At 39.7% G+C, this 26,691-nt stretch overlaps 2 protein-coding genes across 2 annotated transcripts in view; one reads left to right on the top strand and one right to left on the bottom strand.

Annotated features, from left to right (window-relative positions):
* Positions 1-152: 152 nt before the first annotated feature.
* SLC46A3 (solute carrier family 46 member 3) lies at positions 153-13,329 on the bottom strand. The gene is made up of 5 exons (XM_079298493.1): positions 12,234-13,329; positions 6,321-7,190; positions 5,828-5,911; positions 4,220-4,376; positions 153-2,639 (listed from the first exon to the last, which is right to left on the bottom strand). The coding sequence occupies exons 1-5, from the start codon at positions 12,427-12,429 to the stop codon at positions 2,552-2,554; spliced, it is 1,395 nt and encodes a 464-aa protein (XP_079154619.1). The 5' UTR covers positions 12,430-13,329; the 3' UTR covers positions 153-2,551.
* A 345-nt stretch (positions 13,330-13,674) lies between these two features.
* MTUS2 (microtubule associated scaffold protein 2) overlaps positions 13,675-26,691 on the top strand; it is a 285,836-nt gene continuing 272,819 nt past the window's right edge. Inside the window, exons 1-2 of the mRNA XM_079298328.1 lie at positions 13,675-14,054; positions 14,188-19,745. The gene's annotated coding sequence lies outside the window, so the exon portion shown is untranslated. The remainder of the gene's footprint in view (positions 14,055-14,187; positions 19,746-26,691) is intronic.

Genomic DNA, 26,691 nt, shown 5'->3' with positions numbered 1-26,691 from the left:
AAGCACTTCCTGCTCTGCTGTTTGTTATGACCATAAAGAATAGATGATACCATAGTGCGGCTCTGGTTTACACCAATATCCTCTATCAATCATGCCATTAGCCACTTGTCAAAACAAAACGTAAAAGCACAAGAACTACGCATGCAACAGAGTTTAAAAAACCAAACTTTATTATTATTATGTCAAAATAATTTGTATTTTTTACACAAAAAATTATTACAAACTTAGAAGACTTTGCTTTAATCTGATGTGTATTAGTACTTGGTTCCTCAGCTTGCACTGTGCAAGGCATTTTTAAAACACGGTTCATATCCTCCATGTATTTTAACTTAATTTTTATAGCCAGTTCTAAATGCTCCATCTACCAGAAATACTTTGCAAACTTTTGTGCAGTTAAATCATAATGAAGCCATTCCTGAGGTGCACATGCTTGTCTTCAGACTGACACAGCACCACTGTGGAAGTGGCTCACTTCATTGGAAGCTTCTGAGTGCTACAAGAGGTGTGCACTGAAGAAGAGCAAGTGAAGGTACACGCTCCTTCTGCATTTGCTTTTCTATTTCCAGGCAGTTTTGTGTGAAATAGTTAATTTCATAAAGCCTTACATAACTGCATAATGAAGAGGCAAGGAAGACAATGTAATGTTTGTGCTGAAATCCTTTACATCAGTGTTTTTTTAATCTCTCTACAAGTGCTCATTATGTTTTGGACCCACTGGTTATTGTAGAACTCGGCTCATGTTTCCAACAAGTTGGCAGTAGCTTGGGGACCTCAAAGGCATTAGGCAGTTTATTTTCTGGCTCTTGTCTAAACTACTGAGAGAAAGCTAATGATCTTTAATTGCCAACATCAGTCTTGTGAGTTCAGGACAGAAGTGTAAGAACTGGCTAGAGGTGTTAGCACATTCCCTTTGGCCTGGATAAATGGCCCTGTTTTCACCTGTGATGAGCAGATAGTGGTCTCCTGAATACTGTAAGTGCTTTCTTTAACTTATTTGAACCTTCTTCCAGGCTTCTCTGTGATCATGATACATAACTTGGAAAGAATGCAGCCATTCAGTTATAAAGGATCTGTAAAAGTATCACTGTGATTTGGTATTACTGTTTTCTGGTGGAGTACCACTGAGTAGTTCTGCAGGAGTCCCTATTCATAGGCTGGGTATCAGTGGCTGTAAATAGCTCATTGATTATACAGCACATGCTATGTCTGCATTTTTATCCTATGCTGTGTGCATGTGAAGTCATTGTAGTTGCTTTCCTAGAAGTTTCATTCTCCAAATGGCTACCACTTTACATTGTTTTGCTTTTTCTACTTAATCTGTTTTGGGGGTAAAGAGTCACACACAACTTTGAGATATCAGAACAGTATTGGCTGTCAAACTCTTAACAAAATAAACACATGGGAGTGGTCCTTAACATGGTGTTATATTCACACTTCTGCTGTGCTCTGCAGAACCTAATACTCAGGATAACTTCTACTTAAAGATCTTAAGAGAGAAGGTGAGGAATCAGTGCTTAAACTGATTCCAAGCTTGGCAGTCTCATGTTACTTGTCCTTTCTGTTAATTTCTCTTTATGCAACACAGGATAGTATCTATTATGGAAGGATGTTTGGAATAGCATATGTAAAATACTTTGAAGATTAGAAGTGCTGTTCAAGCACTGATAAATTATGATGCATTTGTGGCAAGATGATTAGATTCATGATTCTGATTTCGTCACCTCATTTCAGGGTTGTTAAAAAAATAAAGATCTACAGATAAGAAATGCTATCACAGCTGTTCACTAAAATAAACATTTAAGCCAAGTACCAACTTAAGTAGAAAACAAGTATCTCTGGGACAAAACAGAGATGTCTGTATGCAGTCCTTAATATATGGAAAATGATAAATATGAAATATGGCCTCTGCGTAATGTAGGTTTAGGCTGAACTTCACACTTTGCAAGATGAAAATTTCCTGACAGTTCTGTGTGAAAATCCATTTCAAGAACTAAGTCACAGGCGAGGTCCACACATGTTAAACTTACACAAACACTCTGCTAGCTGCAGAACAGTAAGTGTATTTATGGCAGGTTTTAGTTTAGGAATTTTAGACAGTTTGGGGGCTTCAGTGTTAAGACAGGCCTTTCAAGATACACACAGTAGACCAAATCCTCAGCTGGCAAAAGCTACAATGGCTTCAGCAGAATTGCCAAAGTCCTCTGGGTTGCTAAGCTTATCTCTGTCACCCAATTTAGAGTGATACAAGATGTATCATAATCCACAGCTGGCATTCGCAAACTTGAGAAAGGGAAAGTGAAAAAAGTACCATCCTACCTTATTTTTTCCTTCATGCTGAAGCAGCATTAATCTCAATTGCCAGCCTATTTCCATAGTTAAGAGCTAGCTTTAGTCAAGTGCTAAAAAGAGACTGGGTATTGAGTGGTACCAATTTAGTGCTTATTGTTGCAGGGCCACTTGGAGATTGTGTTATCTCTGTGGTTTCTGTGTGACATAACAATCTCTGCCACTGCATGTCAGATTAGACATTCTGGGTACGTGGATCCTTTGTTCAACTATCAGCACTCTCTATGCTGGATACTTCTTCAGGTACCAGCAGAGCCAAGTCCTCCCCATTCCAGCTTGTGCACAGAAGCCAGCTGTAAGACAAAGACAAGACAGGAATCTTTAGCTGAGATAGTTCATATAGCATGCTGATTCAGCACCAACAAACACAGGATAGCTCTGTGCAGCCATCCTCTGTGGCACAAAGCTGATGATGTGTCTTAGCAAACAAAAGCAATGCCACTATTTGCCCTAATTGCACAAGTCAGACTGTCATTACTGCTGCCTTTGAGAACGGTACTAAACCACGCTGTTACAGACTGGAATAACTACCCTTCCTGCATTCCAACTGTAACACTGCATGACACTCTAAACAGAAGGGTGCAGAGAAAGTGTATTCAAAGGGTCAGATACCTGAAACTAATGACAGAAGGTAAAGAAAAAAACCCTCAGAAATTTATGGCTATGATGCACTACAGAACTGATTGCAACACAGACTGATTGATCGTAAATATCTTACCTTTTCTGCATTAGATTTTGCTTTCTTAATAGACACTCTCTACTTACACTGAACTAAACTAAAGATAATACTTAATAGAAGAGGTCCTTACTCAGCCTTTGTTAATATAACTGAATTTTTCAATTATTTTTTTACTTTACTGGAAAGTATTCTACTCACATACGTAAGATGCCTTTGCTTCAATTCCCTCAGGTGAAAGAGCCATCATTACCTTAAATTACCATTAGTATAGCTTCTCCATAAAGGCTGTGTGAAGAATTATAATGAAGCAGGAACAGACTTGAATTTATGTGAAATGTTCTAAATCTACAGCATTATCAGTGCCTATTTAAATCTTAAAATGCAGCTGATGCAGCAATAAAAGGTGACTGAGGTGAAGTCCAAGTATTAGGAAAAAATATACAAGTCTCCAGCCAGAGTGCCACCCTCTTAAGAAAAACATTTTCCCTCCAGCTGTAAATCTATGTAATGAAAAGTAATTATTCTGTTATTTAGATTTTTGTTTAAGCATCTAAAAAATAAGTAATTTATACTGGAAATAATGTAAACCGATCTTTGCTTTTTGAGTTCTCATGAATGGTATTTCATTGTTGATATTACTAGATGGTCACTAGATATGATTAGACACAACTGCCAATTTTTTAAACATGTTTGGAGGTCTATTCTTTTGGGCTTTAAAATCTTTTACAGATTTTAATGGCACTTAGTCACAAGGTACCCATGACTAAAGACCAGGAGAGATAGCTTTTCATTAAACTATTAAACATGCTAATGTCATGTTTATAACCCTCATTAGCATCTAGAAGAGCTCAGATTGCAAAATTAAGCTCATGGCTTTCATGTGATTTGTGGGAAAGGCTTTCCTGAAAGAAAGACCATGTGAAGGTCTCAAACCAAGAGAAGGCACACATGCAGTCAAGGGTATGCCAGTGGCAGTACATTCAGGATAGGTTTCAGTTTGGGGGAAATTCACAGCACAGAGCTGAGGGCAGGTAGCTGAATCAGGGAACAAGTATGAAGCTAGAGCCACTACAGAAGACTAGCTAAAGATAAAAAGTTTGAGAACTACCACATTAAACGAGTCAGCTTCAATTCATGTCAAAATAGAAATTACTGGCAAAGGCAGTCAGAAGAACCCTCCCAGTCCATACTTACCACAGGACAGACAGTGGAATTAGACAAAGGCCTGCTGATAGGAGGAAGCTAAAGCCTGAAAACCATGCAACAGTAGTTGCATAGATAATATTAAAAACTGAAATTGACATAGTGCCGGTCACAACTTCTAAACAGGCAATACAAGCAAACACAGCACCTGCCAAAATAAATGGATGAATTACAAACAAAACAAAATAAAACAAAATCTCTTCAAAGTACAGAAGTTTTAAAATATGGTTCAAAAGATATATCTGTTGACAGTATTTTTCAAGTATGCAAGCTACAAGCACTAGAGGATCATGCTTTGCTATGAAAGTGTGTTCTGTGGCAACTCCTACAAAATGCAATTCTTTAAAATGAACAAAAAACCAACAAATAAACAATACATCTTGTTAATGGAAACTATTTTTCTTCACTTATTCTGTCATCATGCCTACTTTCTTACATTTGCTTATCACATGATGTTTAACCTGTTCATTCTCACTAACCATGTTGTGCACATCTCCATAATTTACCCCTTCCAGTTCTCTTCTTCATTCTTACTTTTCCCTTTCTTGTTTCTTCCTTCTCTAATCTTCACTCTTATATGCGGAAAAGACTGATTCAACAAGAACTACTGGTTCAACTTAAAACCACTGCCTTCTCATTTTAGAAAAGAAACAACGTTTTTTTGAACTGAACTACCCTTTGGGGTGGCAGTCTATCCTGTCAGTGTCTTGTTGAACACATTTTCCCAAGCTGCATTCATAGTCACAGGACCATAACTAAAATTACACTAGGTAAGCAGAAAAGGATGACGAGGCAACCTGATTGCTGCATCAAACTACTCAAGTAGCCAAAGCCCTGAAGAATGCCAAGAAACTCAATACCACAGGTGTATTTTAGCACAGCTAGTAAAAAGAGATCTTTGTTTTAGTGTATCAAGATTAATCTTTTAAAAAGTAAAACTAATCAACTCAGGAAAACGTTTCTAGAAAGTATATGTTTCCCAAAATCTAGAAAATACATACTCCCCAGAAGCAAAATATGAGATATTAGAGCCATATTTTGAAGCCTGATGTGCTTTTTTTTCTGTGTTCTACAACAAAAGGACTTTGAGAAGTATTATGTTACATTTCTTGTGATGTGTTTGGAAGCCACACGCCTGATGTTGTGTATCTGCTCTATTTCTGAGGATCAAAGTCTAATTGTTTCCAAATGCTATGAAGATTGACCACCTACTGCTTACCTTTCTAAATTACTAAGTAAGAAACTGACTAAATAACAGAAACACATCTTCCTCTGCATGCCAAAATCTTGTGAATGTATAAGCCCTTATGAAATCACACTTATATAAATCTTAAGCATTCTGCTTCAAGTTCCCCATGGTCTTTAGTTTAAGAAGAGTATTTTGTTTGATAGTTGAAACTTGCAGTAGTTTTTAACACAATGTTGTTCATATTAAATTCAAAACCAGAAGCCGTTGATGTCAACACACAGGCTCATTATTGTACAGAATGTGAAAGAAAAGCAATCTTAAAATAGCATTTATTTGTTTAAAGGTAATCTTCTTGCATCTCTGTTCTGAAGCATCATATTATTTTGTTGTTTACAAACAATTCTACTTACCCTGTTCACCAGTGAGAACCACTTTTGACAGCATGGATCGGAGAACAGGAATAGGCATAAAGCAGAACAAAGATGGCACTCTCACTGTAAAGCAGCCATGAGACATTGAAGTAATTAAAATCCAGGATTTTACAAATATATTGCAACTGTATCAGTTTGTATCAACTTTTGAACACTTAGATTACCAAATAGTAAAAGGCAACAGAAAAGCCAGACTAGATATGCACTGAGACACAGTTATCCACAAACAGAGAAATTAATAAATCAAATATATTTCTATGGCATGAAAACCAAATCATAAGCAAGTAATTCCATTGTTTCTCTGCACAGTTCATATTTTAATTAAATCCTAGATCAGTCTGAGCAACCATTTGTATTTTACCTATGACCCTTTCAAGGTGGTTCAATATCCAACACCTGGATTCACTACAGATTACAAAGCAGTATTTTTTATATACATTGTTGACCATGGAACAACTGATTCAGAACTCACCTAAAAACATGAGCAGGGTAGTTTTGGCAAAGGCAGCCATGATCATTCCTCCAATGTAAGAAAATATCCCAATAAAGACAATATAAATGTCTTTGAGACATTTGGAAAATAAGTAAACTCCCAAAAAACTGGTCAGTGAGACAGAAGTGAATGCAGCTGCTCCATATCCAATGTATACTTCATTCCAGCAGAGTGGCTCATCCAGTTCATACAATGTAAAAAGTGAACTCCCTCCCAGCAGAGTAAATAAATAAGTCATAAATGTAAAAAGTAACACAATTATTAAAACTCTCTTTTTATAAGGGGCAGTTTTAAAAAGCATGTACACTCCAGAAAATGTCTCCCTAAGAAGTTCTTTCCAGGATACTGGTGCTTCATGCTGGAGTCGAGATACACCTACAGTATCTTCCAGAAAAAATACAATATAGATGATATTAATGACATGGAGCAGAGATGCTATCACAAATGTCCATGCAAAGCCTATTCCTCTTAGAAAGTAGCCAGATGACAGTCCTGCCAATCCAGATACAACTCCAAAAATCAAATCCACTACAGCTATTCGTGTTGTTTTCTGCTTCTCATCATGACACTCCTCTGCTATGTATGCAAAGCCTCCTCCAAGGAAAGTTGCTAAACTCCCAAACAGTCCAGTAATAAATGCAACTGCAAATAGGACAGAGAGTGACAAGGAAAAATATGATATTGCAGTGAAGCTAATACCAGAAATCAAAGCTCCCATTGATGGTAAAATTAAAGACCTTTTGTGTCCCTGGCGATCCCCATTAGCTACAATGACAAAGGCAACTGTAAGGCTGGGAATGGCCCTAGTTAAGTCCAACTGCATATTAAAAACAGAGGCTTTTTCTTGAACTTCCTGCAAAGAGAAAATAGAAATAATTGTAAATACTATAATACATTGGGAAAAAAACCTGTAAAAATATAACATACATAATTATTATGCAATATAATGAATATCGCTGTACATGTTTATAGATTATAAATTATACTGTTATAAGACATGGTACATGCATTGTAGTTTTATAAGATTACATGACATTCTGATATACTAGGCTATAATGAAATTCAGACTTTTGTATATTCCTCAAACATTCTGTGTTACAAATTAACCCAATACATAATGCTTAAGACACAGTCTTACTAGTACTGTTGAAGGAGAAGTTTCAATGCAGAAAAGAGAATAATCCTTTTGAACATGCACTTAAAAGAGCTGTTAAGTATCTTTAACTGCAAGTATCTCCTTCAATACAATGGCAAAAGGGCATTGGCCTATTTTAATACTACTCAGAAATCAGTAGTAAGCCAGTCATTGATTAAGGAACACACTGCAAGCTCCCTCCTATTAGAAGATAATTTTTCCTACCAAATAATTCTACAGAGGGAGTTACAAGACACAATTCATGGATTAGAGCACACTATACAAGTAAACAGATCACAATTTGCTCAGACATCCCACCGTACAATCGTACTACTACAAACAATAGTAACAACTAAGAACGTGAAATACAGATTTAAATATTATACTGACTCACAGGTATGTGGATTAATGGATTTTGCAAACACTGGAAAGCTCTGGGTTCAGAAATTGTCCAAATCAGTGATGTCTCTACAGATACACCACAGCAGGTATTTTCACATAAGGAACAGCAGCTAACACTATAAAAATAAAATCTAAACACCTATTATGGGGAAAATTTCAGAGTTCTTTTTAACAGAAGTATAAAAATAAAATGTAACTGAAAAACAACCATTTAACAGGGCATGAATGGCTGCAGAAAAAAAGAACTAAATGATGTTTAATTAAAAAAAAAATCTTATGAAGCCAGCTGCTAAAGGACACTCAGCAAGCTAATTCAGATCCTGTTTTTAATGCACAGATGCAGACCTGACAAGAGAGGAGCCACAACAGCCCTTTCAAAGACAACCACCTGATCAGACAGAAGAACCACCTGATCAGACAGCAGGGGAAAAGAAAGTAACTTTATTCATATTTTATTCATACATTTATTTATACATAATCCTTTATACTAGCTAAGATAAAGTTTTAGATGCAGAATGTAAAGTCATGCTGAAAGTCTTCTTGGAGTTTTCTGAGGCATAACACTGACTTGGGCAGGCATTGTGCTGTTCAATCAGCAACAGGTACAGTTGTGCAAGTCTGCCCATACCATTCTCAGCCTGTATTCAAGATATCTATACTCCATGTTTCAGGTGTTTCCTCTGCAGCTAACATAATCCTGACTCAGTAGCATCCAAAAGGATGAAAAGTCTCTAAAACTTACAGGAATATACTCTGGGCAATTTTAAAAGCTGCTGAATGCTTTATAAATTCCTATTTATATTTACAGGCAGAGACCATGAATTTCTGGTTCAATCTCAACCTTTGCTTATAAGATACCAGGTTTTATCACAAGAGGAAAATTCAACTGAACCTGAGGTTCTCAAGGAAAGCTTTCAAGATCCTTAGCATTCATGACATCCTGTCCACTGGCCAGCAGTGCTGTTGCCCTGGAAGGTTCAAAACCATGAAGACTGAACAAACTGAGATGGAAAATATTATTCTGATCTTTAACTCCTCTGCTGCTGACAAAGAGAATTCTATATAGTTGCAGACATTGCTTCTTTATTAGGATTGTCTTGTTGAAAGACATGAGCATCAAACAAATGCTACTACATTAAAAATAAAATTAAAAGTTAATATGTATCATCTCAACCCACATTAACCACATAATACAAAGATTATTGCCAGACCATAATGAAGTGTAATACTGAAAGAATGACAAAAAAAAAAAAAAACCCAAAAGAACCAAAACTTGGGTGTTCTTGTTTTGGAAGAAATTGTGCAACACAAAAAAACTCATCCAGGTACCACACATAACCATGAACTTGCTGAGATAAAAAGATTTATGTCTACTGAAAAGAAGACTACAGACATAAGTACAGGAAAAATATATTTAAGTCATGCAACTCCCCACTCTATGGTTTTTATAAAGCCAAAGGAAAATAATAGGTCAAAGCTTCAGCTGTTTTAAAATCATGTAACTCCATTAAATAATCAGTGGAACAACATATATTTGAAGAGAAAGGTCTAGTTTTTTTATGTGCAAGTTCACTCTACTCTGAAAAATTACTCATGGTGGGCAGAAATAGATATTAAAATCACCTATTTCAAAATAAAAAAACAAAAATGAATAAGCAAGTAACTGATATAAAGGTTAATTAAGAGATAAGCGTAGCACCTGAGACTGAACAATATAAAGGACATGATAAACTCACAGGCTCATAAGATAAAATATTACTGAGTAGCAAGAGGAAATGAACTGATTGGATAATAAATCAATGGATGATAAACAGTGTTTAATGATTAATACTATAGCTCTTTCTGAGATATTAAAAATGGATTATCCAAGTCAGTGATCAGAATCCTTCAGTTTATATTCAAATTACCTTTAAACTGACTTTATTGTAAGATTATTATTTTTTTTCAAATTGTGAAAAAATAATCTAAATTCTGCAAGGACTAACCATTTTGAATTATATTCTACCTTTTATGCAGGGCTCCAAGTGATTTTTGTCTTCAATTTCCTTTTACATTTTGCTTTGAAATAGGTGAGATTAGTATAAAGCTTCTTCATTCTCAGAACCCAAGGACTTACTCTAAATTAACTTTTAAGAGAGATATTCTTTTAAACATTAATGCCAAACAGGGCCTCACAGCAAAAATTACAACATCTACATTCAGTTAGGAAGGTCTTGGAAAATCCAGAACACCTACTTCACACTTCCTTGCAAAAAGTTTTGGAATTAATTTACTGGATCTACTCTTTGGCCCATACACAGGACTATTACCCAGCACAGAGGCCCACTTGCACTTAAATTAGTGCGTGTTTTGAGCACTTAAATTGTTATGCTATGGTAACTAATGCAGTATAAAAATGCAGCAAGGCATCCAGACAAGAGTGTAATTGTTCAAAAGCTCATGCCCGACTGGCAATCGCTGAAATGCAGGGAATGGAAATTTGGCAGGAAAGGGAAGCCAAGAGGATCTATTGGCCATTATTCAACTGCTGTCTTGAAGGACTCATGCTCTCAAATATCAAATTAACTATAATTTGTAAACAAGACACCTGTAAAGTGTGAATATGCCATAATATCAGAGATCAAAATTTCAGATAAAATTAAGAACTCTGCCTCAGTGTTTTGCAAAAAGAAATATGGAATCTTATATCTCGAACCATAGGTGATGGCAATTAGAAAATCAGGTTGAATTTGAGGGGGTTGAAAAATGCAAAGATGTATTTGAAATGTAGATTTCTTGCAATTAGAATTGTATGCTTAGAGAAAATGGCCAGACACAGCATCAAATGGGGAGCTAATATGAAAGAAGAACTTTTTGGGAGTAACATACAAGCTTTACTCTGAAAATAACTGGTAATTAACAAAAAATTGACCAATTTTTGTAAATGTCAAAACTGGTAAATAACATGCGTCAGACCAGAAGCCATGTTAGAACAGGTCTATTGACCTTTTTAATTTAACATTCTTTCTACTAAGACCAGCTTCTGTCACATGACAAAGAACATACGCCACATTAAAAGTCCTGAATTATTTCTTTGATCATCTTCTCTGGAATCATGTACCACTAACCATCTCCTTTCATGTATGACAAATGAGGCAGATAAGCTCAGACATTCAGTCTTGCACATATGCAGCACATCAGAGATCCAAATATGGGACGTGAGCAAAAATTTTCAAGTACCACCTTTTCAGCAGTGTAAGGGAATGCCAGCTGACTGTTTCTGTAACCCCAACTTCTGTATAATTTATATGGTTAATCATTTACTTTTCTGACCCTATGGTGGTTTTATCTTTCAGTTTATCCACCCCAACTGCCAATTGTTGTTGACAAGTATGCACCTCTTCTGGTGCAAAAAAGCCCCCTCTGCTGTTCCCATGTTAGACACAGAAATCATGTGGCTACTGAGTGTGCCAGAGCAGTGTACTGCCTCAGAAAAAAACAAACAACATTCAAAAAGCAACAACCCCAAAACAAGAGATGAGCTTTCCGTTGAATCAGTGTCCCACTCAAATCCAAACCATAACCTGTAACTGCAGAACTGTGAGATGCAACACACGATGTGAGAGGGGACAGGTAAATGGAGAATGACCATCTCTTCTGCTGGCAACTCACAGTTAGCTCTGCTTAAGGGTAGCATTAAAACTGCACTGGAAGTGCAATGGAAGAGGTACCAGTCAACAATTAGCTATCCAGCACGATGAACTGTGGAAAAGTGCTAAAAATGTAGCTGACCATGGGATCCTGTCATCTTGATTCCTTGTATTCCAACAAGGCAGACTAGTACTCTGAACGGCAAACCATCAACTGTATTTGATCATGCAAAGATCAGTTAATTATTTTCCAAGCTTTAAAACCACGAAAAAATTATTTTAATTTCCCCTGTTCCTCATTCTTGTAATTCCTCTGAAATACAGGTATTTTAAGCTAGATCTTATCCCCTCAGAACTACGGGGCACTTGCTAAACTTCAGATGGTCACAAAGAACAGTAGGAGCCGCAGAGACAACACAAACAGGACACGCACAATGGTCGTGGCAGGAGGAGGAGCCTCCAGCCGTACCCGCGGTAATGTCAGACCAACGCCAATGTTATCCCATTCTCCCAAGAGTGTTCAACTCCCGCTAAAACCCTGCATCTTCCCGGAGACAAATCTTTGTCTTTAAAGCACTATCACTACCTACAGCCTACCATTAGAGCGAGGAGACAGTGAAGGTAGCTTACAAAAATACAAGGTTAAGGTTATAAAACCGGAGGTTATACTGAGGCAGCACCTCCTGGATGCAAGTTTATCCACAATTATCAATCCTCCCCCGCGACTTGCCTTCTGTTTGATATAATCCGGGCTGCTCTTATTCTGCTCGCAGTGAGTGACATTGCTGTCGCTCACGAAAGTGGAGTTGTACTCCTGCTCCCACAGCCGCCGGTAGATGAACTGCTGCACCAGCGGGATGGTCAGGAAAGACGCAAAAATGTAGATGAAAATGACGGGCTCTACGCACAGAACCTTCCTCATTTCTGGGTCCGGGCTTCAAACCCTTCGCTAGAAAACAAACGGCAAGTGCGGAAAGTGGTGGGTGACAGCCCGGGGCAGACGCTCCCTCAGCCCCGTCCCGGAGCGCAGCGGCCCCGGCTGCGCCCCCGCCCCGCCCGCCGGGCCGGTCCCGCAGCGCCGTGACACCGGGGGGCGGGCCGTGTCCCTTAGCGGAGGAGTGTCCCCGCCCGCCGGGCCGGTCCCGCAGCGCCGTGACACCGGGAGGCGGGCCGTGTCCCTCAGCGGAGGAGTGTCCCCGCCGCGCCGTCACCGCCCCCCGGCAGCCGCCGAGAGGACGAGGCCGGGTGCCGCCATCTGGGCCCGCTGTCCCCGTCTGGGCCCGGCGGCGGAGCGGGGTCGCTGCGCCCGCGGTGTCACCGCCGCGGTGCTTGTCCCCAGCCGGGGTGGCGGGGGCTGCTGCCAGAGGTCAAGCCACATGAGCACCGCGGCGATTTCATCACCGCGCTCGGCTCCGTGGCGTGTTCGGGCTGCTTACACAACCGGGATCTGCGCCATCAGCGGCATCGCTGGCCTCGTTTGGCACCGCTTTAGAGCCCGGCCGGAGCTCCGCCTGCACGGGGGCGAGGTGGCCGCGCCTGGCCCGAGAGGAGCCCGCCGCATGCTCGCAGCTGACAGAGTTTAGAGGTTTTGTTAGAGCTGCCCCCCTTCCGTGCGCTCTCGGCTTGTCAGCGTGTGTAAAAGCAACATTCGTTAGCCACCAGCTGCTCTCTCATTAATAGAATCATAAAGTTGTGTCGGTTGGATAAGGCCTCTAATATCGTGAAGTCTAACCATTAACCCAGCACTGCCAGGAAGAGATAGATCTGTCTCTCTCTGTGCTTGGCATAGCTGCTGCCAGGTGTCCGGGGAAAGGCTCCGTGGGAGCAGCTGCTGGTCACATGCAGCGTTTCCCCATGAAAGGCTGTGCGGGTGCGGCCCCGCGGGTGCGCGGTTTGGATGCAGCCTCCTCCCCATGGGACACACAGCTCTGCTCTGTCCTCCCGAGACACACCGAGTAATGATCCTGCCCTGCCACAGCTGCGCTATGCCAAGGAGAGGTGACATAGCTGGGGAGTACTGAAAGACCACCTTTCACTCTTGAATACTGGTTCTCCATTACAAGCACTGCAAGAAGTCCCTTTTGCCAAAAGCACATCAGAACTTCAGTTTCCCTGGTCTATTTGCCCTATTAAATAAGAAATAGAAACTAAGTTTAAATTAAGTTTAGAAACTTAATGAAAATTTAGTTTCTTGAAAAAGTGATTTGAAGACAGATTATCTGCAACATGGATCATATGATCTTGAGTAATGCTTTAACTTGTTCTCTGCCATGTGACACATCATTTAGTCCCAAATTTAGGGACAACACTGACTTGTCAAGTGTCTCTTAGCATGAGATCAGCACAGCATACAAACTCAGTGGCCTCGATGATTTGCTTGATCTTCTTTAGTCTAGCATATATACTTGCTCACAGAGGCACACAGGCAGACTAAATCAAAAAAGTACTACTCTGGCATGAGATCAGCTTGTAGATAATTGTGTCCTTCTCATCCTGTCCAAGTCCAAAGTCTGACTCATCCTGTGACAGCATTTTGTTTGTCACAAGGTAAAGCCAAAACAATCATGTGAGGCTGCTAGGTGAGAGGGGCTGTTCAGGTCACTCATCCAGCTGTTAACATTTATTGGAGCAGGGTGAAGAAGGGATTTTAAGCCTGTTGGAACTTTCTTTTGTTTCACAGAGGAATATTGTCCAGAGGCCCACTAGGTTTCTTGCCAGATCCAGCTGTGCTGAAGAGTGTGTCAGTTATGAAGGAACACAAGTGTCTGAGTGCTGTCCAGCTTGCTGGCCAAAACTTGTTTTGACACACAGCTCCTTCAGGACAACCTTTCCAGTGCCAAAGAGTGAAGCTGTGGATCTGTGTTCTGAAGAGGTCCTCTGCTTCCCTCCTTCCTAGTAATTGTGTTTAAGTTTGGGCTTGGGTTTACAGAGCTAAGTGGCTCCAGCAAAGCTGTGATCTCACCAGTGCTGAAGGCACAGCTGCGGCCTGAGCTGGTCACCTCAAAGCACCTTTCTACCTTTGTGCAACAGCTCAAAGCCTGTTCATGAATATCTTCTAGTGCTGACACAACATATTCCCCTCAGGCAAAGGCGTTGGAAAACACTTGCCCCTCATTTGTTTCCAGTTGCCCCTGCTGCAAGGGGAAGTAAAAGCAATAGGTATGATTGGACTTTTGAGATCAGACTTAGCCAGGTGATGCTTATTCTTGGAAGTTGAGCATTTTCAAATAACACAATACATGGCAAGCTACCTTCCTCTATCCCCTACCAGCAGTATTCACACTGGCCCAAATTTGAGTGACATGCCCATGAGCAGACTTCACAAAGGTCACAGGCCTGTGGTGGCTGAGGCTCTGCAGTTTGCACTGGTTGCCATTTTATGACATCCTTGATGTGTGACATAATTGAAGATACTTTTGATAAAAATGAAGGTATTCTGGAGAAATGCTCGCTGAAATATTTTGCTGAAAACATCAATAATGCTTTATTAAGTAATATAAACATGTAAAATGTTATTTTAATTTCCTTCTAAGAAGTTAAATCTTTTTAAAATTAGGTTGGCTTTAAGTTACTGTGTTCACAATCTACTGAGAACCTTAGCCCTCTACATGTCATTTATGGATTATGGAGTAGCATTACTGTACTGTTTGTACTAACATTCAATTCATGTTTTCAAGGGTATCTTGAGAACAATGGTTAACACAAATTTTGAAAAGGAACCTAAAAAGGGAAGAGAAGAGCATTTTTGGTAGATAGTCAGTTTTATTTATACAAAATGCAGTTCTGCAGAAACCTTTCATACCCTGTGTCATGCCCATGAGCAGGGTGAACAAAGATATATGAAGGAAGTTCTCCAAATATTGGAGAAAGGAGAAGAGGGAAAGTAATGTAATTCTGCAGAGGCAAACCTAAGTGTAGATGTAACTGTAAAGGTGTGGGCAATAACAGCCCACTGACTTTCTGTTCCTGAAAATGGGGTGTTCTGAACACCTCTGTCACAGCACCAGCACTACTGGTAATTGTAGTCTCCACGCCATATGGCACTTTTTACTCTTCTAAAATCTTGAATATTTTGCTTGTTTGAATCCTCAAGCGTACATATACGGCATCAGGATATATTTGTTTTTTCTGAATAAGAAAATCTTAACAGAACTGGTGTTCTTGCTGGCCTCTTGCCTCCCACATGACATAACAGCGGCACTTTCTGAATGGTGTGGTTTATTCAGTGATTTTGCTTTTCAGTTTTTTACTTCTCATACTTGTATTTTTGCAAGTCCTCCTTGCTCATCTCTGATAATTTCACATCTCAGATTTAGCTATTTCTATTGAAAGCCCTTCATTGGTGGCTTTTCTGTTTAGATGGCTCAGTGGAGAAGAATTTAGCAGCTCCCTTTGCACTGTGTTCAGGTGCAGCTTGTGCAGACAGCGAGTTGAGGTTTTGCCCAATCCTAAACAAATCTACAAGAGCTACTAGATCTGCTGTGACTGGCTTTCAGACTACTTGAGGATTTGAAATTTGTTTGATGAAGCTGCTTGGTTCTGTTTGAGGTGATTTTGTTTTTCTTCCTGTTTTGCTTTCAATCACATTTATGTACTAGGCATGTGATAACTCTTCACCGTAGATAGCTGATGTAAGTTGTTTTCATCTGACTGCATTGCTTAATACAGAATTTCTAGTGAGCCATTTTACAGCTCCAGTTCAGCACCTTAGATGTGCTTTGAGGCACAGCTGGTGGTGCTGGTAATGCCGTGCTGCCTGCCACTCCCTGTCCCCTCCCTCTGGAGCTGTGTTTTGGGTGCGATGATCAGCAGCAGCAGCAGCGAGCCGCAGATATCCTGGTTACCGTGACTCAGCAAAGAGCTCCTCTCTTCGCTCCTTATTTCACTTCACCCCTTTGCAGAAGTGGACAGAGGTTTCCTTCTGCCTAGACACATCTTTTAATCTGAAACAGCAGATTCTTTCATTTTTTAAATTTCCATTTGTTTAATGTAAACAGTTCTGTAATGAGGAACTGAAAGTGAGCAGCTGAGGCAGAGCTGGAGTGCCTGCCTCTGAGTCACATGCTGTTCTGTTGCAGGAGGCTATTAAATTTCATCTGGTCTTAAAATTTTGCTAGAGCAAAGTTCTTTCCCCATTTGCTAAATTAAAGTGCTTTTGTTCCTAGTAAGTTGTTGGGACTGGCCGGCTGCATTCTCTTTTCAGAGATAAGGACTCATTGTCTTACGAGAAGCAGCAGCTTTTTGAGGAGTTCCACAGAGACCAATAAGCAGAATGCAGTGTGTTTAGGATACAAGTATTTAAGCTGAGTATCATCAGGAAGGCGATGACAGGTGACAAGCTGTTCTCATCTTTCAAAGGCAGCGAGAGATTTGCTGCTGTTCTCCCAGAGAACAGGCTTGAGCCTGAGCAGTCCTGCTAAACTCTTGAGATCAGTGACAAACATTGCTTGAAGGAGTTTGAATTAGGGTGACTGAGACTGTGTCTGTATCACAGACAGGGATTTCATGTGCTTTTTCTAGTTTTAGATTCTCAAGGGAAAAAGAAAATTGTCTCAAAGGTGAACCTGTGAAAGGTTTCAGAGGAAGCAGGACTTCAGTCTGCTTAGCTGTGGTTTAGGTGGTAATGGCATTTTTCCTCCACCAACTGACCACCAAAACTATTCTTAACATTAAAAGCAGCAGGAGACCCAGTTATCAGTCCTTACTCCTATCCATCTGAAAATACAAATATACCCTTTCCCAGATTTTCCAAACATCTGCCCAGATCTGTTCAGAATGATCTGCAAAGTGAAGTTCGGTATGTCCTGTTGCTTTGTTAAAAATAGTTGCAGGGACAGTAGGTCTCGTGGTGGTCTCTTAGGTATCATATAACAGCAGCAGGAAATTTCCTGGGTTCTTTCTGATTATGACAATACCTGAAGTGGATTTGTCACATACTGTTTTCAGACAAGTGTCTTGCAAGATTTCTTTTACAGAAAGATGGGGCAATATTGATGAAAATAATATGGCATTTCAATCCAGCTTTAGGCATCATCATATATTAATTTCTTCCAGAATAGTGTTGAATGCTATTTATTGCTCCTACAAGGAAAACAAATAATAAAGCACCTCCTTTTCTTTGGAAATTGGAGCTCATAAAGGAGAGGTATTGAGTTTATCTAATGGTATGATAAGTGTGAAGACTCAGGTTAAGCACTTTAAACAGGACCTTCAGGGACCTATTAAACCAAATAACCTAACCATGACAGATGATGTTCCTGGTTCAAGAAGTTCCTGAACTGATGATTCCTGGAAGTGAGGAAGGTGTCCTGAGAACAGTCAGCATATGTATTTGTTCTTTAAACTGTTCTCTGAGCATCTGTTTGCCTCTGCCAGAGAAGGAAATTTGAAGTAGGTGGACTTTTGTCTACTTGATGTGGCCATATTTATTTCATTAGGACTGCAGTGCTGCTAGAAGTATGAAGCTAGCATTTTGAAAAGATTTCATAAAAACTGGGAGCATAAAAATAGGAGCATACAAGGCAAAGGCTGTATCAATTAACAAAAAGAGAAGCTTCTCAAATAAATTTGCATGAAGATGCACACTTTAGACTATAATATGTACAGTTAGTTACAGGCAGTTTTGCCCTGAATTATTGAGCTGTATAAACATATAAGTTTGCATAACACCATGGAAAAACTTTTTATTTTTTGCATGAGCCTGGGGGTGTTTTGTTTTTCTATAAGAAGGTACAAGTATTTTTCAAATAGCCCTGAAAGTGACTTGCTGAGCCTGATCAGAGCTTGCTGTTCTTTAAGCTCACCTCACTGCTTTGAGCAGCAAGTTTTGCCTTTTCTCTATTTCAAAAAAAATTGGGTTTGTTGTGGGGATATGGGAAACCAGTTATCTAGTGCTTTTGCATAACAAAGTTGATAGTGACAGTGTGCCTTACAGACACTGAACCTCCTGTTCATAACTATGCTGTCTGCTTTCCCTGACTGTATTTATTGGCATACCTGTCTGCTAAAACTGCTTAATGGGAGAAAGAACATAATAAAGCACTTAGGGACTTAATTGCAAAATTAATTTGGCACACAGAAAAAATACTGCCTGACTCACAGAAATTGGTTATATTTCTTCTCTTCTCTGCTGCTGATTCTCATTGACTGTGTTGTGATGGTTTTCCTCTTTACTACTCCAAACTCCCTGCTACCCTGTACTTTGCTTTAGTGCCTCTTATGCCGAGTTTCCTATATCCCTTCTCCTCTGACCTGTTTGGCTGAGGCCTTGTGATAGCCTTGGGAGCTCTTGTCTCCCAGGCATGCCCGAGGCCTGGGAGTGCCTATGCTATTTCCATGCCTTGTTCCCCAGCATTGACACCTCAAAGAGGCAGCTTCCATAACTGTTTCCAGCTCTTTGCAGATGTCAGGTGAATGAAGCTTGGAAGCATGAAAAAGAGATGGAAACCAAAAAGCCATGTTATCACCAGCAGATCAAGCTGCTCTCCATGAAACCAGCCAGTGTCCTCAGCTTCCCTCTAGTTTTACACTGTTTTTGCTCTCTGCCTCTCCTGCTCCATCCACACCCATTCCGACCATCCAGTCTCTAGCTGAAGTGATTATGCCTTTTCACACACTTGCTTCTGAACTTGAATAAACTCTGTTAATATTTTGAGCCTGAACTTCATGCATTCTCCAGGGCAAATGGGAAAATTCCTCTTTCAAAGCTGAAAATTTCTATTATTTTTGAAACAAAACGACTTTAGCAAAACATCACTAAAAATCTTCAGTGATTCAAATAGATTCATAAAATAGATTTAAAATATAACATACTGCATTCAAGTAAATAATGCTTACCTGGGAAAAGCCAGATGTGAAAGAGTGAGTACTTGAAATACCCTCTTTTCCCTCTTTTCTTTTGTTCTAAACTTTCTGAAGACTGGACTGACATCACGATACTGTTGTTCTATAAAAAACCCTGAAAACGTTTTGAGAGATAAATGGATACACACTCATTTAGAAATACCACAGCTTGGAGTTTGTCCTTTCTATTTCAAATTTCCTGACTGTGCCTTTTGTTTAATTTTCACAAGACTGAACTGGTAGAGAGCTCCCCCTTTTGCTGCTTGTCTTTGTGTTTCTTGAGCGGCTGGCTCTCCTCTGGGGCTCCAGAAGAGCTCTGTCAATGCAGGAGATACCAGCCTTGCTCATGTCTGCAACCAACCCACCTGAAAGCTTGGGTTCATGAGACAGTGACAGGTCAGTTTTGTTTCTTTGGCCTGGCTTCTTGGCATGTTCAGAAGATATCAACAACAAATGTAACTATTTAAAAGATCTTTACTTACTTAATGTGTGAGTCAAGGAGAGATTAATTTCTGATGTCTTGTCTCCATGCTCAGATATTTCTTTTTAATCTCTGAATAAGAGTAACACTTTGGACTGTCACTGTTATTGTCCTCAGGCCTTGGTTTAGCAGAAGAGGAAATCCAATTTTAGCATGCCTCATCCCAAACCCAACCACTAATGCTCCTTTACATTGATAAGACATACTGCAAATCAGATAGTGTCTGACCAAACCACTCCAATCCTTTGCCTACATGACAACCTCAGGCCATGTTCCTTTGCCCTGTAAGTTAAATACTACTCTTTATGATGATGTGACAACAAGACTTGTGCTTAAAGGTACTGAATTTTAATTAAACTGTACCTTCACTGGCTGTTACTTTGAGGTCCTCTCTGGAAATTGTTCCTTGTTGCTGTGAGCAAATTCAGCTCATTTGCAGTTTTCAGGAGATCTGACATGATTGCTGCTGCAGTGTCATTTGCACTTTTCATTTCTTTTGGTCATATGCAAAGCACAGGCAATGTGCTGTATGCTGTGTGTCAAAGCCTGAATGGACAAAGGTAAAAAGTGTTTGAGGTGAGGCTGGTTTGTCTGAGGGCTCCCATCTCTCTTCTCCCCATGGGCATGTGGTATAGACTAGGTACCTCATTTGAGATTACTGAGGGGAGGAGAGATTGACTTAATCCTCATTTTTGCATCTTCTGAAGGAAATTTGGTACCAGTATTTCAACTAATTTGCAATATATCAGATTCTTTTTTCTTATTAATATTGGTACTATTTACCTGTTTCTGAAAAACTGCTGAAATGAATGTAGCCTCAAGCATTCTTTAATTGAGGGTAGAAAGTACATATTTTTAATAAGTAAGCATCCTGAAATTACTGGTTAAAGACTGATTTAATTCTCCATCCTAGTGTAATTCTTTAGTCTAAGTCAAATACAATTTCACAGTTCGTTCATGCTGAGCTAAACATAAGATATTTTGTACTTTTTCTGGTGAAATCACCTCAAACTCTTACAAACCCATTATACTAATTACCTATTTAATGAGCACAACTGAAGAAATGGGTGTATTTACAGGGTTCAGGGAACAGTGTATGAGAGAGGGAATTATACTATTCCTAGAATTTAAAGAGTGGGTTTTGTTTCTAAGCTAGTAGAAAATTCAGCCCAATCTCAGAATTGGGTGGTGTGAAATCTCATAGTAAATGGGGGAAATTTATAACAAAATTTGAAGAATCACACCTTCTACCATACAGGAGTGTGAAGTTCTGAATATTCTTCTTTGACTGCACCCATTTCAGTGGCCAGGTTTCATGCAAGAAGCAGCTTTTAAGAGGATGTGAGTAGGGTGGAAACACTGAGGATAACTCCAGCAAATTTAAGGGGAAGCATGGGAGTTAGAGGTTTCTTTGCTGCCTCTCCCTTTTGTCTCCACTCCCCTGCCCTGCCCTCCCCTCCCACACCAGTCTTCTAATGAAAGGCCATTGAATAGTAACACTATTTTTGAGCAGCATATGGGAGAAAAAAAATGTTAAAATGCAGTAAAAATTCTCTCCAAAGATGAATTTACAATGAAAAAAAATTATGATCAAGGTGGAGTTTCTAGATCTATAAATTCTATTTAAAAAACAAAGGAAGAAAGAAAAAGGGAGACATTTTGTGATATTTCATGGATATTAGCAATAATACTTGTGCAACTCCCATATCATCACTGTATATAATGGAGGAATGCAATGGATGCAGAGTAGGACACAAGTATAGCTATTGTGATATAATAATGCATAATGATAAAAGAATTGAGAAAGACAAAGTGAGTGGCTGTTGCCTGTTGATGATATATTATTCATTTCCCTTCTATAATGGACATAGTGTAGAAATATCTCAGCAGAATGATGAGGCTGCAGGTAGAAGACAGCTGCAATTACTTCAGAAAGGTGAAAAGTAGCAGATGATGTAACAATCCTGGGGAACACATCTGATGGAGGCAGCTGCAGCATTGTCATAATAATGTGTATCAGTAAGACAACCCTTTGTACGATAAGAAGTCATGAGAAAATAAGCTGTCATCCTCACTGTTGTGACCCTGCCAGCATTAGCAGAGCAAACCTGTTTCAATTGCTGAGTCCCGTCAGCTAGACAACAAAACTGAAACCAAGGTAATAATTATTCCCTAAAGTAATTTTTTTTTTCCTGATTATCAACCATTCCTTCAGCTAGCAAAAACTGACAATCTTTATTTTCTGATTGCACTTGTAATTTCTCATTTTCCAAAATACTGTCTATAGAATTTCCCCTGCTATTGAAAATATTTGCAATGTTAAATGTGATCATATTTGCAAGAGAGCAATAAAAAGTCATAGCTTTCAGCCATGACTGCACTGTTCATTTCTGCACAATAAATATTCCCCTCTCACACCCATTTTTCATGCTGATGAACCTTCCTGAATGCTATATCACACAATCTTTAAAATGGCTATTAGGGAGTCCTGGTTATCCCAGTTACCCCAGTAATTTCCTATGTGGGACTGAAATGGGAGTATCTGACAATATTTAATTTTGCAGCTATCATGATATCCTGTCTTGCCTATCCCCTTGAGGCTGGTGTTATTGTCTGGAGTCATCTGCAGGCAGTCTGGTACTGCTTGCAAGAAGACAACTCTGTGAATTTTTTTGCCTTTCATGCTTTGAATCTTTGCTTGAGAAAGCTCTGCTTTCATCCATTTTTCTCCCTTAAAGCTGTTGTCAGCTATAGTTTGCAGTTCTTTGGTTTGATGGTAAAGTGCAAAGGATGCAAAATGCTGCAACCTTATCTTCCCTTGGATGGACTGCAATCCTAACAAGCTGGAAGAGATATATTCCCATTAAAATCTCATTGCATCCTCTTCTGCCTCTTTCCTGATGCTTAGCACTATCAAGGCACTGGTATTGTGCAGGATTCCTCACAGAACGTTGTGTATCTTCCTGTCCTGACCTTGAGCACTTCTCTAGTGGAAGATGCTATGAAGTGATGTCCAGCTGCTTAGCACCTTAAACAGGATAAACTGGATTGCACCAAAATATCTGTGTGCAGGAAGAAGAGTTTCTTCACCTTTTGATCCACACATCTTTTGTGCCCTCTATGCATCTTCTGGATCCAGCTGCAGCCTCTGCACTGGAGAGTAATGATACAAAGGTGAGGAAACTACAAACCAGTTCTTGCAGGACTCACAAAACAAGGCACAAGGCCAGCAGCAGGGATTCCATGATTACCATGCTATTATGTGCACCTAGTCATTGGGTATTTGTTGGCCATCACCACATTAAATCTCTCTGTGATTTACAGGAGCCTGTCCCCTTCTATTGTATGTGTACAGGGAATGTATTCACAGATGTCTAAATGCAGCAATACATACTGCTCATTAATGCCACATTTGCTTCCCAAAAAATCCCTGCCTACTTTCAGTAGGAAAAAAAGTCTAGCTACAAATCAGGGCTGGAATTGCTGAATCATCTGAGATCTGTTGTCAGCTTTGCCAAACTTTTGCTCTTATATAGTGGGAAAAACAGGTAAATTAGTAGTTTATATTTTAATTTGAAATTATATTGATAGCTAGTATTTTCCGTTATGGTTATCTGAAGCCAGATGCATCTGAAAATGGCTGGTGTGTGAAGATCCCTTTGATTTGATAGTTGGTGTCCATTAATCCTGTGAATCTAGATGGTCTTACACTTCTCAGTGTAGGCATCAGAAGTTGCTTCAGATCACACCCTTTCTATTTCTGGATTTTCCCATGAGTAATATGAATGGGGTAATATTCTTCTGGTACAAGGAATGCAATGCAAGTTCAATATCACCAAACAGGTTAAGAACATGAACCTGCCACCAAAACTGCTGGACAATTATGCAGGGGGATAATTCCTTTAATGACACGACTCAATTAATGGGAGATTTTTAGCTGTCAAGTCATAAAGAGTAAATTATAGCCTCATTTCCTCTGTAATTGATAGAGAACAAATTTCCTTGCTTTATGATCTCTGGCTTATGAGTAATTGTTTTATTTCTGCACACTGAGTCCATTATTATGGGATTATCATCTTCTATGGTGTGGATTGCAGCCACAGTCTAAAAGTTTCCTTTTAAAGGAAACTATAATATCCTAATCTATTTTTTTGGCATTATATCATTTATAGACAAAATGAACAGGATCAAACTGCAGTTGAAGAATCATGGCATTTTTAGCTAAGGAAATGTTCCTAATGAAAACACTGATTTTATTAGTGATACTACAATTAAATAAGCCATTATCAACTTCCTACAGATCTCCTAAGAGCAGCTCTCTTTCATTCTGGAGCCCAAATTACGGAAGCAATCTTCATAAAGGCCACTTCCCCAGCTACAGCGCCTGCTGTGATATGATTCATGCCTTTTGTCTTCTGCTTGGAATTTGGGGATGTTTATGAAGGACTGTTATAAATACTGCATCTAATTCCTCTTTTCACAAGATGCTTTTTTCACAAGAAGAAGGAAAAAAAAAAAAGAAAGAAAATGGCATCACATAAGTACGTCATATCATTTCCATTCCCATTGCCATCTGGCACTATTCTTGTTGCCTCCTTCATATACATATTGAAAGGATGTAAGACCAGTGCCAGGCAGACTCTCTGGAGCACACGTTTCAGTACTACAGCTGGGGTTTTAATGGGACACAGGAATGTTTGAGACAATGAATCTGTGTAAATGTGCATTTGTGGGCTGGAGCTGGAGTCATACATGCTTGGGAGCAGAAGAAGTAATGCAGAAGAATCCCACTTTCCATGTTGTATATCTAGTGATCTAACACTAAAACTAAAAGTGATCTAACACATAACTAAAAGTTATGAAAGTGAACAGATTAAATATCTCAGCTGTTCTTATACTGTTCAGGCATTCATTTTCCATAAGGAAGCAGTGTTATCATAGGTACCTGGGAAGTACCTGGCTGTTAGTTTACTCTAAAGTGTTGTCCAAAAATACACATCAGTTCTTTTTGGCAACTTCGAGCCATCAACTGCCATGTGTCAGTACAAATTGCAGCAGGATCCTTTTTCACAGAAAAGTGAGTTTTTCAAGGCTGAAAAATGATCTGCAGGATAATCAGTGCAGACCCACTGCACTTATCTTTTCTGCTTGAGGTGAAGAGTGATGATGATGGTTGCATTCATATTCAAGCACTCTATTTATGTGAACCATTATGCTAATAAGTGACAAAATTACTGGTTATGAAATTCAGATGGGCTTCCAAATACAAAGAAACTGTGGTGATGTGACAGGGAAAGGGAGGAATTTAAGAGTCAGGGATTTCTTGAATGTGCAAAATATTTATCTGAAAAGCTAGAGAAGTAATTTGGTCATCGATTCAGAGAGGGGATCATTTTAGAAGATATACCTAGTTATGACTACACTGCTATCATCCCTTCTCACTGTCCATGCTAGAATCAATGCCACCCTGACCTCTAGCAGCTGTGGCAGGACTGGATATGCAAAAATAGTTGTCAGCAGTCAAATCCAGTTATTCATGGTCTGTATTTACTGCCTGAGCTTCTGTCTCCCTTGATGGGCCTGGGGCTCATAGCATTGGCTAGGAAAGGCAGTTCAGCCAAACCAGGCAGCTCCAGCCCAATGCCTCTGAGGAGTGCACACGAGGGACCAGAACCTCGAAGGAGGTTTTTGGGAGACCCAGTAACTGCCTCAGCATCATGAACAGAGCCCAGCTCAGAATCACCTTGGAGTGCTCACTGTCTGGAAGCACAGTGTTTGCCTGCTCCCAAGGACTGAAATTTCTCTTTTCCAAAATGACTTTGAAGCACTAAGGCATATCGTTTCAAATAGGATAGGAAAGCTGGAAACTCCCACTGGTAAAATAAAGAGTTGAATACCGTCTCCTCCTCTGAATTGCTTTTAAGTGCTGTGCTTTCCCCCGGTTTAGGAAGGGAAAACAGAGTGACTTTAAATGTGGATGATGCAACACTGCCTCCCACTGCTTCATCCCATTCCTCTGGTGCCTCAGCCACACTTCTGCCAGCACAAGCCCACTGCTGCTTCAGTGGGAAGGCAGTGGGGTACAATAGATAAATGCTGGGATCTTTCTCATTTAGTTTTCCATGCTATTGGTTCTATATGCTGATCCTTGTGCTGGGCATTAAGTCTAAGTGCTGCTGGAAGTCTTCAGAGCAGGAAATGAAACTGCCATCTCCCTTTGTGGAGAGGGAGGTACAATGAAAATATCCCATTAAAAATCTCCAAAGGACTGTACAAAGACAGTGTTTCTTAATTTGTTTTAAAAAACTAATTGAAGGACATTTTCAGGAGAGCACATGCACAGAGCAGCCTCCACAGTGCTGCAGACAGTTTTCACATAAAAATAAGAATCAACTAGGTCACATATTATATGTTTGTTTTTCACCTCAAATAGCCTTAAATATAAATAGGTATTTCATATAATTCCATGTGAGGGAAAGTATACATGCATTTAAAAATATATCTTTGTTACCATCCCACCAAAGCCTGAGGCTGAGAGCAAAGCAGAGACTGAGAGGACGCACACTCCTGTCCCAGCTGACTGCTGGAAAGGCTGTCCTTGTCCTGTAGCAGCTCCATGGCTCACTAGAGGATACTTGTTTTTCTGAATTGGCTCTATGGTAGGCTGCCTGATTCACTGTGGCAAGTACAGTTGTGTAGTCACTTGCTTCTACTTCCCAGGACAGCCCTTTCCTCCCCCACAATTCTTTCCAGAAATGAAAAGCAATGAAGGTGCTTTAGACTCCAGTATTGGCCAGAGCTCATCTAGACATGGATTTTGTTCTCCTTGTGTATTTCATATAGTGAATTGGGAAATACCTC

This window comes from Erithacus rubecula (assembly GCF_903797595.1).
Source record: "Erithacus rubecula genome assembly, chromosome: 1".
NCBI lineage: Eukaryota > Metazoa > Chordata > Aves > Passeriformes > Muscicapidae > Erithacus > Erithacus rubecula.
This window is presented reverse-complemented; position numbering and strand designations above follow the sequence as displayed.

Bases quoted from the DNA above. Each gene is read 5' to 3' on its own strand.
- SLC46A3 (XM_079298493.1), bottom strand. From the start codon at position 12,429: ATGAGGAAGGTTCTGTGCGTAGAGCCCGTCATTTTCATCTACATTTTT. The intron at 5,912-6,320 runs GTGAGTTCTGAA...GCTGCTTTACAG, and splicing joins TACCCTGCTCATGTTTTTAG to TGAGAGTGCCATCTTTGTTC. The intron at 2,640-4,219 runs GTAAGTATGGAC...TTTGTCTTACAG, and splicing joins ATTCCACTGTCTGTCCTGTG to CTGGCTTCTGTGCACAAGCT.